General features: G+C 55.3%; 5 protein-coding genes across 5 annotated transcripts; 1 reads left to right on the forward strand and 4 right to left on the reverse strand.

Moving 5' to 3' along the window:
- Positions 1-251: 251 nt before the first annotated feature.
- On the forward strand, positions 252-2257 carry CORC01_13847 (leukotriene A-4 hydrolase/aminopeptidase; the record flags this gene model as incomplete). Its single annotated transcript, XM_022625463.1, has 2 exons — positions 252-1312; positions 1372-2257. 2 exons carry the CDS (start codon positions 252-254, stop codon positions 2255-2257), a joined length of 1947 nt encoding a protein of 648 aa, XP_022468019.1.
- A 1882-nt stretch (positions 2258-4139) lies between these two features.
- On the reverse strand, positions 4140-5539 carry CORC01_13848 (FAD dependent oxidoreductase; the record flags this gene model as incomplete). The annotated part of the gene is made up of 2 exons (XM_022625464.1): positions 4140-4335; positions 4422-5539. The coding sequence occupies 2 exons, from the start codon at positions 5537-5539 to the stop codon at positions 4140-4142; spliced, it is 1314 nt and encodes a 437-aa protein (XP_022468020.1).
- Positions 5540-6285: 746 nt separating this feature from the next.
- On the reverse strand, positions 6286-8076 carry CORC01_13849 (isocitrate lyase; the record flags this gene model as incomplete). The annotated part of the gene is made up of 3 exons (XM_022625465.1): positions 6286-6643; positions 6733-7628; positions 7690-8076. The coding sequence occupies 3 exons, from the start codon at positions 8074-8076 to the stop codon at positions 6286-6288; spliced, it is 1641 nt and encodes a 546-aa protein (XP_022468021.1).
- Positions 8077-8489: 413 nt separating this feature from the next.
- CORC01_13850 (uncharacterized protein) lies at positions 8490-9113 on the reverse strand (the record flags this gene model as incomplete). Its single annotated transcript, XM_022625466.1, has 1 exon — positions 8490-9113. One exon carries the CDS (start codon positions 9111-9113, stop codon positions 8490-8492), a length of 624 nt encoding a protein of 207 aa, XP_022468022.1.
- A 1120-nt stretch (positions 9114-10233) lies between these two features.
- CORC01_13851 (neutral trehalase) lies at positions 10234-12744 on the reverse strand (the record flags this gene model as incomplete). The annotated part of the gene is made up of 5 exons (XM_022625467.1): positions 10234-10381; positions 10435-12176; positions 12250-12374; positions 12446-12509; positions 12601-12744. 5 exons carry the CDS (start codon positions 12742-12744, stop codon positions 10234-10236), a joined length of 2223 nt encoding a protein of 740 aa, XP_022468023.1.
- Between the last annotated feature and the right edge of the window lie 684 nt (positions 12745-13428).

The raw sequence follows: 13428 nt of genomic DNA on the forward strand, positions 1-13428 counted from the left end.
GAAGTGGGGGCTGGAAAGCGGCAGTGCAGTGGACCGATCTGCGTGTGTGGCAGGTGAAAGGTGGCTGGTAAGATGTGGCTTCAAAATATTCCGAGACATCGTTTTGTGGCTGAAAACTTGTCCCACGTGTGGCTGAAGCTACCCCTCTACCTTAGTCCGAATGTGGTAAGTGCTTCCAACAACATCACAAGAGGCGTTGAAGATATCAAATTCTGGAGACTGGAGCTCCACAAAGTCAGCAGTTCACACACATGTGGCGATCCCTTCTCTCAAAAGGTTCAATTCCTCTAAGAACAAGCTTCACCCGCCTCACGAACACCCAGAGTCGCGCTGCCGCCTTCGGCACCACCACTGCAAAGATGGCGACCACCTCGGGCAACAGAGACCCCAACACCCTGTCCAACTATGGCGCGTGGCTCACCAAGCACACCACCGCGAACCTGACTATTGACTTTAAGGACAAGTCCCTCAAGGGCTCCGTCACTTTGGAGCTTGAATCCCTGACGGACCGTCAGAGCAAGGAGATCATCCTCGACTCGAGCTTCCTCTCCATCTCTGGCGTAAAGGTCAACGACGCAACTTCGACCTGGGAGCTCAAGGACCGCGTGGAGCCCTACGGAGCCCCTCTGCACGTATTCGTGCCCCAGGGCGCCACCAAGGGCGAGGTCGTCAAGGTCAACGTCGATCTGGCGACGACGGACAAGTGCACCGCCCTGCAGTGGCTCACACCCGCGCAGACGAGCAACAAGAAGCACCCGTACATGTTCTCCCAGTGCCAAGCCATCCACGCCCGCTCACTGTTCCCCTGTCAGGATACTCCGGATGTCAAGTCGACGTACACGTTTGTCCTCGCCTCGCCCCTGCCCGTCGTCGCCAGCGGCGTCCTCGTCGAGGGCTCTGGCCAGGAGGAGAAGAGGGGCGACGATACGGTGTACCGCTTCGAGCAGAATGTCCCCATCCCTTCATACCTGTTTGCCCTAGCCTCGGGCGACATCGCTACGGCGCCCATTGGCCCGCGAAGCATCGTCGCGACGGGGCCCGACGAGCTCAAGGAGTCGCAGTGGGAGCTGCAGAACGACATGGAGAAGTTCATGGAGGTCGCGGAGAAGCTTGTCTTCCCCTACCGGTGGGGTCAGTACAACGTCCTCGTCCTGCCACCCAGCTTTCCCTACGGTGGTATGGAGAACCCGATTTACACGTTTGCGACGCCGACCATCATCAGCGGTGACAAGCAGAACGTCGATGTTATTGCGCACGAGCTGAGTCACTCGTGGAGTGGAAACTTGGTTACCAGCTGCAGCTGGGAGCACTTGTGAGTGAGAGTCTGGCGTGGGAATCTGTGACAAGGGGGCTGCTAACGACGTGAAATAGCTGGCTAAATGAGGGCTGGACCACGTACCTTGAGCGCCGTATCGGTATGGCTGTTCACGGTGACGCGGAGCGTGACTTTTCTGCCATCATCGGCTGGAAGGCCCTCGAGGACGCCGTCGCTCTGAACGGCGCCGACTCCGAGTTCACCAAGCTCATCATCAACCACAAGGGCATCGACCCCGACGATGCTTTCAGCACCGTCCCCTACGAGAAGGGCTTCCACTTCCTCTACTACCTCGAGCGCCTCGTCGGCATGGACGCCTTTGACAAGTTCATCCCCCACTATTTTACAAAGTGGTCCCGCAAGTCTCTCGACTCGTTCGAGTTCAAAGACACCTTCCTCACCTACTTTAACGGCCTCGGCGACGAGGAGATCAAGACCAAGGTCGCCTCCATCGACTGGGACACGTGGTTCTACCAGCCCGGCCTCCCGCCCAAGCCCGTCTTCGACACCACCCTGGCCGACGTGTGCTACAAGCTGGCCGAGAACTGGAAGGACGATTCCTTTAAGCCCTCCGCCGAGGACGTATCCTCCTTCTCCGGCAACCAGAAGCTGGTTCTCCTCGAGACCATTGAGAAGTTTCCCAGCCCCTTGTCCGCTGACCGCGCCCGGCTGCTGGGCACGGCGTACGACCTCGTCTCGTCGCGCAACGCCGAGCTCAAGACGGCGTACTACAAGATTGCGCTGGCCGCGGAGGACTCTTCCGCCTACGAAGGCGCCGCGGAGCTGTTGGGCCACGTGGGTCGCATGAAGTTTGTGAGACCGCTTTTCCGGTCGCTCAACAAGGTCGATCGCCAGCTCGCGCTCAAGACGTTTGAGAAGAATAGGGACTTTTACCACCCCATTTGCCGTGGTATGGTGGAGAAGGACCTCGGGCTTGTGTAGATGAAATAATATTATGAGGTTTTGACCAAAGAAGTCGATGTCTTTGAACAAAAGGGCCCTTATGACGTGAATGCTTCCCGGATCACGCGGTTGTGCTGGAAGGGGTCCTGAATGATTTCGGCATAGCTTTCAAGTTATCGACCACCAAGGCCTTTCTTTGCATTCATTGCTGCCTCTATGAGCTGGAGAAGAGGTCGGGTCACAACACATGGATTTTCTTGATCATGATCATATGCCATCTCCCTCGGTGTCAAACCGTCTTTGTACTTTCCACGAGTGCTTTCCCCATGCTTCAACAGAAGTTCAACCATGGCAGCGTCGTCTTGCCCAATGGCAAGGAAGAAAATTTTCGTACCCCCGTTAAGCTCCGCCCATTTCCAATCGCCGCTTATTTTCCAGAAGGGTTTGAGCTATATCCTCGTAAATGATAGATCTCAAGGTAACGAATACGTTCGTGCCGAATTATTGAGATAAGAAAAACCAGACAATTTCACAGCTTGGGGCTTTGATCGCTCCGTAAAATGTCAAAGCCGTCAATGATGATAAGCAGACGTGAGCCTTTAGCCGCAGCTTCCATGAGAGCGTCCAGTAGAGCTAGCAATGAAGGCAGCTTGCCATCTTGCAGATTATCATGGTGAATATTTTGTCAATTCAGGTACACCATCGAGGATTTGTCTTATGAAGACTTCAAAGAAGTGTCTCAGTTGTTCGGTTCTGACGCTGAGAGGGGTAGAAGTAGTAGACGACGCGAGACTCAAACGCTTGGAATCGTCCAGTCACATCGTTGACAATTGCAGCTTCCAAGACAGATTCTCCAGCATCTGGTAGGCCATGGGGGATAAGCATTTGCACCTCATTAGAGACCGATCATTGGGACTCATTCGATTCGAGGAACCATTTGAGAGTGCCAGGGTGCCACTGTTCGAGGAAAGAGGCGTACGCAGTCGTGTAGTCTTCTGGAACGAACCAGTCCCAAACCTCGCTGTGTGATTCGTGTTTAGGAATGTCTTCCAGTCCTTGCTTGGAGTCCTACCGCTGGCCTCCAGGCATGTGGCTTCATTTTCAGAGAAAGGTGGGGGTCAAGGAACCTGCATCAGAGAAGGTCGGATTGACTGAGTTGAGAGATGCCACAGACCTCCCCCACCTTGAGCAATTCCTGAACCGTTTTTCGTTGGTCGATCATCGTTATCAGCGTCTTCATCTCCGTTCTCCGTGCTTTTTGGTACGGAGAATAAGGCGAGCCGTTCCACGTTGGAAGCCATGTGGTTGGTGAGATCCTCTTCAAAAGGGCCAGATGACCAACAAAAAGGACACTCAGTCCGCGAACTAGTGTGGACCTGTTTCAAGATCTCCTTGAGATCTGTATATTTCCGAGGGTGGTATGTGATGGTTCAAAATGTCGAGCTAGTTCGGCCTTCGATCGGAGCAGATCTGAGTGTTCGAAGCACCTCCAAACTCTATGATGCTTGAAGTGAAGAACGAATCAACTATGGTCATGCAGCGGCTGGTTTCAAAGAGCCATCGAGTAATGTCTTCACTTTTCTAGGCAGCTAGATGCGTCCTTTGAAGATTCGGAATTTGTGCGGTCGATAGAGGAACACGTACTGGAGCCATTGGAGCGCGCAAAATGCAACACTTTCTCTCTGGGTAAGAATTCTATATGCATCCATATCAGCCTTCGCGATGTGCTACTGTACAACACCGGATGCTTCATAGGCAGTGACGATTACCGGATGGGTCGAGGGACTACTTGAGTTATGAGCAATAGTTAGTTCTTCACACAAATTATGAGAAATTGCTTAATGAACTAGTTTATTGTGTCTAAAACTTTCCCTTCTAATCATCAACGACGTCAATGTTCTCCTGCCCGAATCCCACCATATCACAACTTCGATTGCTCCTGTACCGAAAGCTTCCGCAGCACCGGACCAGCACGACTACCATCTCCCGAAAACCCAAACGGCTCCTCACTGCTCGTGGGTCGTCTCAACCTCCACTTCTCCCGCAACGTCGTAGACGGCTTGCGCTCGAAGCTATCAGCGACCTGCGGGCCAATGGCAGGAAGGAACTTGAAAGCACTATTTCCCTCGACGTTAGCACTGAAAGGGCCGATAAAGGTGTCAAGCAAACTAGACATGAAGAAAAGGGAAGAAGGAGTCCTTACTGTCCAGCGCCACCAGTCGCGAAGAACAAGCCCTCCAAGTCCGGGTGATAGTCGGCGATAAAGTCTCCCTCAGGCGTGTCGGTATACCAGCACATCCTCCGGTAGCACCACTCCCTCTCAGCAAACTCGGGGAAGAACAACCTCACGCCCTCCCTCAAACCATCGTCCGCGTCCTGCGGTAAATACCCAGACGCGGCATTGCTCTCCTTCAGCTTCGGCGTCGAAATCGTCCTCCGCCCGGCTCCGCCCTCCTCGACCTCGACCTCAGTCGCGAACCCCCAACCGTGCCTCGCGAGCTTCAGCAGGTTCGTCCCGGGCGTCGGCGGGAAGCAAAACACACCCGTGTCCATGTTAATCATGACGGGCATATCTCTCACCCGATCCGCCTCCTCGTCCGTAAGCCGGATAAAGCCCACCGGCTGACCCGATGCCGACATGGCGTGTCCCATCCCGGGCACGATCCGGTTCGTCCACGCGCCGGTCGCGAGAACGACCTTGTCCGCCGACATGGTCATCCCCGCCGCCGTCCGCACGCCCGTCACCTTCTTGCCGGACCGCTCAAGGGAGACCACGGTCCCGTGACGGCCCGTGACGAACGACACGCCCGCGAGCGTACACCGCCCCGCGAGCGCTCTAATCGCGCCCGCCGCATCAGCCCACCCGCCCGAGGTGTTATGCGTGGCTGTGAAGACGCCCAGGTCGGCCTGCACGCCCTTGTAGCGCCTCTTGACCTCCTGATCGGCGTGCGGCGGCGGAAAAAATTCCTTTGCCGGCCGGCCGCCGCTCTCCCAGTTGCGGAATTTGTCAAAGTAGGCGCTCGGCCCCTCCCGCTCGTCGGCCATCATGACGAAGCCCGACTCGTGGTAGTGAGGGCCGAAGAGCTCCGACGTCTGCCAACCGCGTAGGGCGTCCGTGGCCAGGGCGGCGTAGTGCGGGTCGATGTACTCTGTGCGGATGATGCGCGAGACGTCGACGGAGCTGCCATCTGGGACGGGCGGGAGGAAGCGGTCTAGTATGGTGACAGAAGTGTAGCCGCGGTTGGTGGTGAGTTCGTAGGCGAGAGAGAGGCCGAAGACGCCCGAGCCTACGACGAGAATTGTTGAGTCTTTGGATGTCATTGTGTTTGAGTTGTGGACGTGGGTGTAGATGAGAAGGGGTTATGAACGGCACCGGCACGGAACAAACAAGAACCTTGAGATAAAAACACCCTGGGACGAGCGATTCACTTCTGAAGGTGAGAGGAGAGCTTTGTGAGGTAAGATAGCATATGGACAGATATAGTTCCGAGATGAGTGAGTCCCTTACGAGGATTGCCGCTTGTTATAGCCATCAATTTATCAGGACAATCAACATCGGTGCAAGGCCCGGTGGGAGGTGAGCCGGAGTGGGGACGGGCCGGGCGCCGTGCCCACATTAAGCAGAGGTGCTGGAGCCAGGCGGGGGAAGGCGTGGAGCTCGTGGAGTTCGCCGCAAGTCTTCCGCGCGAGAAGAGCAAATGAGAAGAGAGGAAACGCCATCAGGGCGGGAACCGTGGGACGATTGGCATCTGAGTGCATCCCGTCATGTCGGGCCTCCGGAGTCGGAGCTGTGGGGTGTAATTACGGGCCTCTGCAGGGCAGTTATGCTGGTTCTCCCCGATGTGGGTCCGGCCGGCTTGTGTTCCGGGGTCACTTGAAACTTAGACGCTGCTGCTCTGGTCACCAAGAAATGCGACGCGAGGCAACGAAGGTATCACGAACAATTCATAGACGTGCTACCGATCCTGACCCATCCTGAATAGGTACACTTTCCAACGTGGAAGGAAAAAAAAAACAACCCTTACGCAACCCTCACAGCACCGTCATGCCACGTACAACAAAACTTTTCAGTGGAACTGGTCCTCGGTCACGCCTTTACCCATGGCAGCGGTACTGCTGATGCCGCCGGTGACCATCTTTTGCAGCTCGTCCACGTACGTGGCGCCGCTCCATTTCTGGTGCTTGACGACATCGACCCCCGAGTCCATCTCAGGCTCCTGCACGAGCTCTCCGTACGCACGCATCCCCTGCTGGCTGTACGCCTTGGCGAACTTGTCGCTAATGAGCGCCGTCGTGTGCAGGCCTGCGAGAGTGATGAACTGCCAGCAGTAGCCGAGCGTCGCGAGGCGGCGGATGTACGTCTCCTGCTCGGCGCGGGGCATTGCCGTCTTCCAGTTGAAGGAGGGCGAAAGGTTGTAAGCGAGCCTGGATGAAATAATGGTTAATTGACCACAAGTCTAAAATTTGGAGAGCTTTCTTCGCTGCGCTGCGCTGCGCTGGACTGTGTGACTTACTTCTGTTCGGGCCAGACAGCGTGAACGCCCTTGGCAAACTCTTGCGCCTGCTTGTAATCAGGCAGCTTGCTCTCCATCCAGATGGCGTCGCAGTAGGGAGCATACGCAATAGCACGGTTGATGGCGCAGTCGCAGCCGCCCTTGAGGCGGTAGTAGCCCTCGCGTGTCCTCGGGGAGTTCCAGTCAAAGTGGATATCGGCGCCGAGGATGCCCTTGGCGATGGCGCGGGCCTCGTTGTTGCTCTTGCCCTTGGCCGCGGCGGTGTACTTTTGGACCAGGCTGTCCTTGTTCGGCAGGGGCGCGGCCTTGATGGCGTCGACGACGGCCTCGTCGAAGCGCTTCAGGTTGGCCTGCTTCAGCCAGTTGTCCTCGATGGCCTGGAGCTGGTCGCCCGTCTTGCCAGCCAGCTCGGCGGCGATCATGAGGTCGTTGAGGGGTTGGAGGCTCGGGTTCGTGGAGCCGAGGATGAAAGCGTGGTCGCGGGGGTCGATGTTGGTACTGAGGAGAGTGGCGGCCTCCGCGTCGGTGCGAGCGACAGCGACGAGGTTGGAGCCCATGATGTCGGCCTGTGCGCGGATGGCGACGAGGCGGTTGATGTGCTCCTGGATGGGGACGAGGACTTTTCCTGCCATGTGGCCGCACTTTTTGGTACCGGGGGCCTGGTCCTCGATATGGATTCCTGCGGCGCCCTTTTCGATGAAGAGCTTGGTGAGCTTCATCACGGCCGTGAGACCGCCGTGGCCGGTGTCGGCGTCGGCGATGATGGGTCGCAAGTAGTCAATGTTGGCGAGCTTGGCGCGAGCCTCCTTGGGCACGCTCAGGCGCTCCTGGCGCTGTTTCCGGTCGTGGAAGAGTTGGGCCATGAACAGGTGAGCGACCTTGTTGGGCACGGTGGTCTGTAAAGTCAGGTTAGCCATGGAACAGTCGGTGGGGAGTATATCGTCGTAAAAAACTCACGTAAGGGTAGTCTGCCAGATCCGGACCGGGCTCGTCCGAGGCCGAGGCCGTTGACGATGATTGCCAACCAGAGACGTAGACGGTGTCGAGATACTTGGCCATCTGGGTGACCATTGTTGGCTCCAGACAGCCGTAGGTGTAGCTGGCGTCCTTGTTCTTGAAGCGGTTCTCGAGTATGTCGAAGAGCTTCTTGGACTGAGCGTTACTAGGGTACTCGATCTTGAGGTGGCCTCTCTTGGAGACGATCTGCTCTGCAGAGAAGGATCGCTTGGTGTTTTTCCATCGCGGCTCGCTCCACCACTTCTTGACTTGCTCGACCTCCTTTTGGAAAAGGTCATCCTCGATATTCGGGTCCACAGCGGAGTTGACCATGTTGTTAGCAGCCATGATGAGCAATCTGTGGATTTGAGCTTGTGGAAAGATGATGCTATTCTGAAATTTTGTAGGATAGGAATTGTAGGAGGTTTCTCGGCAACGATAGGCTTCGAGATGGGGTATATGTGAATCGAGGCTGGACAGAAATACTTAGACACTTGGCAGGCCGGGAAGAAAACGTGTAGCACCAGACTAATGATGCTATTCACAACTCAATTGACAAGTGATCACCAAGTTTGGGGGAAGAGAGTTAAGGTGCTTGAAGGGGCAGAAGAGGAGAGAAAGAAAGTCAATCTTAAAGGAGTCACAAGCCAAAAAAAAAAAAAAGAGGTAGGTCACGGCATAAGAATAAAGAAGCAAGCACTAGCTGGGCCATGGCCGCCATCGGCAGTGTTCGGCCAAAAGGCGTTCCTGGACCAATCGTCTTACATCTGTTTCGAGGCTTGTACCTCTGACCTCTGGCCCAGGCCAGTTGATGGACAGTGTGGATTACGCGGTGAGGGTGACTCGCCAGCCCTCCATTCGCCCAGCCAGTCACGCCAGTTGTAGGTATGGAAGGCATTAGGCGAGTGTCTATGGCAGGGCGAAGGAAATATTGGCTGGGGGGCCAGGACCGTGGGTAAAACAAGCCTCGGAAGCTGAAAATAGTTCGGAACGGGCTCCAGGCCCAAGTACCAGATACTTTTGAATGGTCTTCCTCCCCTCGTGGTCTGTTCCGTGTAGAGGAGGCCCTTTCTCCTTGTTGATGTGCTTGGCGTGCTTGGTGTGGGGGAACGGAATGCTCTGGGGGGGGTAAGGTGACTGACAGTGTGACTGATGGACTGGCTGAATGTCTGACAGTCAACCTGACTTGAGCCGGGCTGTAAGTATGAGCACTGAGAAGTAAGGCAGATAGGAGCAGTGTGAGAAAGGGGTGACGTCGGACGAGAGGTCTGGATTCGGCTCAAAGGGGAAGACGGATTTGGGGCGAAACGCAGCCAGCTTTCCTCATTGCCGTCATTGGCCGAGTTGCCGAAGCTCCTTGCATGTCCCCCGCCGTGCCCCGCCATACGAATGCCCTCCCGCTATCCGTACCGTACCTGGGGACGCTGGGGAAGTAGCAACCGGGTTGCAGAATATTTTCCCATGGCCCGACTGCACGCAGTTCGACAACTGACATCTGCCGGCTCCCGAAATTCTGCAACGCCATGTCCCGACTGTTTCCTGTACTCGGTGCTCCGGTTCAGACTTCTCACTTGCTCGTCTCTGTGTAATCCGGGCAATTGCGAAACAGACAATTCATCTGGTAATTAGCGAACAGAAAGAATACAAAGGCCGACCGTCGAGCTGCTCCCCCAATTTGTGGCGCGGGGTAGCGGCTCTCGAGCATGTGAAGAGACTGTGCCTGAGTCGGCCCCCATTCCTTTGGCGCCAGCGCAACCCAGAGCTGATCACGCTTTCCTGGCGTGCGTCACACTTTCTGGCCTCAGCTTCTCCAACTTGGGGGTGAAGGGCCAGAAGATACCTCGGCCCTTGTCATGTCACTGTACCTCGCACCGGATCCAGCCGCCGTTGCGAAGATGCTTCCGGAATTACCCTATCCTCTCAAAGTCTCAGTACGTCATCGATGAATGTCAGTCACATGCCCTACCTGCCTCACACTTAACACCACAGGTCATCCTCTTGCCACACACCTTGGAACTCCATGAGACTTGATGAACCTCCCTGCTTTCACGGAAGTTGCCCGATCGACACGTGCCGAACCCAAACCGAATCCATCGCTGCCTTCTTCTCGTCCCATATCACCACCATGTCACGTCAACCTGTACACGTTTGGATCGCATTGGGTGGATATCTGGTTTGGCTTTGCAGCCAGTCTAACCTCTTTCAACAGTCTTCCAGACCCTGCCCATCCCTCCTTTCGTGTCTCGATACAGCCAAGCCGTATCCGAATTGTCATGCATATTCCATTTAACGTCAGTCCTTCGCAAACTCCTTTCCCAACCTCCCAACATCCGACGTGCCGCGGCAAGACGCGAGAGCAAATGCAGACCCCTCTCGAGGCCAGCCTAATTCGATGTGAGACTCGACAACAGGACCTGTACCGTTTTTGCCAGCTTTTCATTGCGTATTCCAATGGCCCATTGTATGCGTTTTGTGTAGCTTGCTTCCCACAACCATTAAAGCTGCTTACAGAAGCTCGGCGAGTTGCTTCTCATTGTTTTCTTCAATGGCCCTCACAAAGGTCTCATACGGGGTAAGCGTTCCTAGAGCACGGCGCATGTGTGCATTGACGATTTGCAGGCCGTACACATAGCTTGCGTTGACCCATCCGAATCTGGTCCTTGTTAGCAAATCAATCACAGGATATCACAGACACAGACGGCATACCCTTCTTTGGCGACACCCTTGAAATCGAGGCCTTGGTTACCATACTCGGCATCGACCCTGTGGGGATCAATTGGTCGAGTTACGTCGTACTTCTCGACAACCACTCCGTTGAAGTCAACAAAGGCCTTGGTCATCATGAACAGCCATTTGTACGCCAAACGCTCGGCCTCATCAGTGAAGCTGTATCGAACGAGTCCGGTCCAGGCGAGCATCTGCTGAGGAGCCCAGCCGTAGGGGTAGTCCCATTGGCGGTTAGGCCGCTCCAGGCCAACGTCGCCTCGGGACTTCTTTGTGCCCGAAAGCAAACCACCGACAGCCTCAAACTTGGGCAGAGCCTTCTGAACCATTGCTGCCGCTTGCTTGGGCGATGCCACGCCAGCCCATAAAGCCCAGAAAGTGGTGCAACTTTCATAGTCACATTGCTCTTTCTTGGCAGTGTTGTAGTCAAAGTACATACCTGCCTCCTCGTTCCAGAGATACTTGTCAATGGCGAGCTTTCTGCGCTTCGCCCGACGGTCCCAGATTGCGGAAGTAACCACTTCGCCAGCCTTGAGCGGTCCAACAGCGAATTCATCAGGGATGACGAGCTTATCGTTGAAAACGTTCCGAATGGTGCGGGCAATATCAGTCTCATACTTGAAGAGAAGCGAGTTCAAGTCAATGGTCGCGAGATCGGCGCAGATCTTCTCAAGTCGGTAGGATGTGTCGTGGCCCGACTCACGCACCGCTCGGTCGTGCAGGAAGTAGTCGTCCAACTCCGGCTCCTTGATTTTGCCGTTATTGTAGGCCTGGACGAACTCTTGCCAGGTGATGCCGTGCTTCTCGGCGTAGGGCTCGAGAATGTGGACGAAATGGTTTGCTTCCGTCTCGGGTGGAACACCCAACCCTTCAGGACGGTATCTCGAGAGACCAGTCACAGGGTCCAAACGTGGCTCAGCGACCCAAACACTGTGATACTCCTTGATGGCGGCGAGCATAGATGTGCGAAGGAATTCCTTGGCATCGGGTTCATGCTTGATCTTCTCGTAGACGCGGAGTGCCATGTCCGTGAGGAAGGGGGGCTGAGAACGGCAAAGGTAGTAGGAACGAGTGGCGTTCAGAACTTTGCCGTAATGACGGATACAGAAACAGAAGTTCTGTACCATTGACTTGGCGAGGTGGACTTTGTCGTTGACCAGAAGACCAAGGGACTCCATGTAGCTGTCCCATCCGTAGAGCTCATTGAACCGTCCTCCCGGCACCACAAAGGGAAGGCCCCTGAGTGTATCCTCGCCCGTCTTTGGATCCTTGATCTTCTCCATCTCGACCGCGAGAAGGCCTGGCTTAGCATTCATGTCGCGAACGAGCTCGGGAGTGATAACCTCAGGAAGCTTGACAACATCCAACCGGATCTCTGGGCGATCTTGAGCTACCTTGGTATAAAATTCGAACTGGTCCGGAGCTCCGACAGGAACATAGATACGCGGACGCGGGTCATCAGTCCAGTCCTTGGGGTCCCTGGCTGCAATCTCCACGCTCGAAGCATCAATTCGTCTCGTCAATCCTTCCCAAAAATGGTCTTTTATAAGTCTCGACAATCGGTTCACGGGGTTCTCGTTCAGGCGGCCCTCGTCAAGGATAATTTGTTTGCGGCCGTATTCTTTGGCAAGGGACAGCTCTTGCAACAGGTTGGAAAGCATGTAGGTTCCACGGACATCGAAACGGTTGTGACCCGCGGAGGCTGCAGTTCTCAGAGACCAGACCTGCGCCGCATCATTATCAGCTTGATTGTCTCCTCCTGGGTAGTGGGAGGCGGCTGTGGGGTCATATCCGTACCTTGGGACCATTGTCCTCAATGGTGATTTGCATGTTTCCATCGGTATCTTCTTGAGCCTGCAAGCTCTTGAGCGTCTCGTCTACTTGGATAAGGAACTTTCGATTCGCGAGGATGGAGGACTCGTCTGCAGGATTTGGGGGTCAGCATATCAGCAGTCAAGGATAGTGCGGGAAATGTAAGCAGGAGTGGACTGACCGTGACTGCCTCTTCGGAACGGTTCGCGAAGTCCCATACGCTCGAATTGTTGAAACAAGCTGTTCTAGCAAAAATCAAGTTGGCATTTTTCCAAAGACAGGCCTGGGGACAGACAACAAGCGGTCAGGCATGCGTGATCGGCGGGGACAACGTACTTGCGAATAGGTTCTGGTTCTTGGTCCAGCGCGATTGACGTGGCGCTCCTCTGAGGTATAGTAGGTTTTGGCATCGTCGAAGACGCCATTGCCTTGGTCCTCGCTGCCACCGCGAGGGCGACGTTGACTCGTCGGAGAAGTCATTGTGCGCAGCTTAAGCGGAGTCGTTCGCGGCGATAGCTGGTAGGAGCAGACAGGCGAAGGTTTCAATTGCTCGTTCTGAAGGGGTTAAGTTGCCAGATCCGTGTTGAGCGAGAGGTGGACGCCGAGCTGACCGGAATCGAACTTGTAGGAGTGTCGAACGAAAGGAAAGAAAAGATATTCGGCAACAACAGGATCGGGGCGGTGTAGGGAGTTTGCTCGGTGAGAGAATGGGGGGAAATTGATGTGTGTAGGAATCCGTGTCACGAGGACCCCCAATGTGAGTGGGAAGAGACAAGGGCGGCGCGCGGGATGTGTTGGCTGATGCGGTCTCAGGTCTTGGGGTCTTCGGGTCTCGGGCTAGGTAAGCTAAGCAACCAAGGTAAGGTACTTCCGCTAGGCAGGCGCAACAGGTAGGAAAGCAGGTAGGCAAGAGGTAGGTAGGTAGGTAGGTAGGGTTGCAGCTGAAGCAAGGTACCTTACACAGCTTCCCGCAGCTGACAGCGAGTAGCAGGCTAGCAGCACCCTTTTGCTCTTTCTCGGCAATGTACCTTACGTTTGCAGAAATCTGTGCGCTCGTACTAATTGTAGTGCTGCACACTTTTCTCCGGCGTGGGACGGAACAACTGTCGGAGATGCTGAGTTGAACTCGCTCGGGTATCGTGTGTATTTAATGTGTCGTCATAG

The sequence above is a fragment of the Colletotrichum orchidophilum genome (genome assembly GCF_001831195.1).
Source record: "Colletotrichum orchidophilum strain IMI 309357 chromosome Unknown Scaffold_218.1, whole genome shotgun sequence".
Lineage (NCBI taxonomy): Eukaryota > Fungi > Ascomycota > Sordariomycetes > Glomerellales > Glomerellaceae > Colletotrichum > Colletotrichum orchidophilum.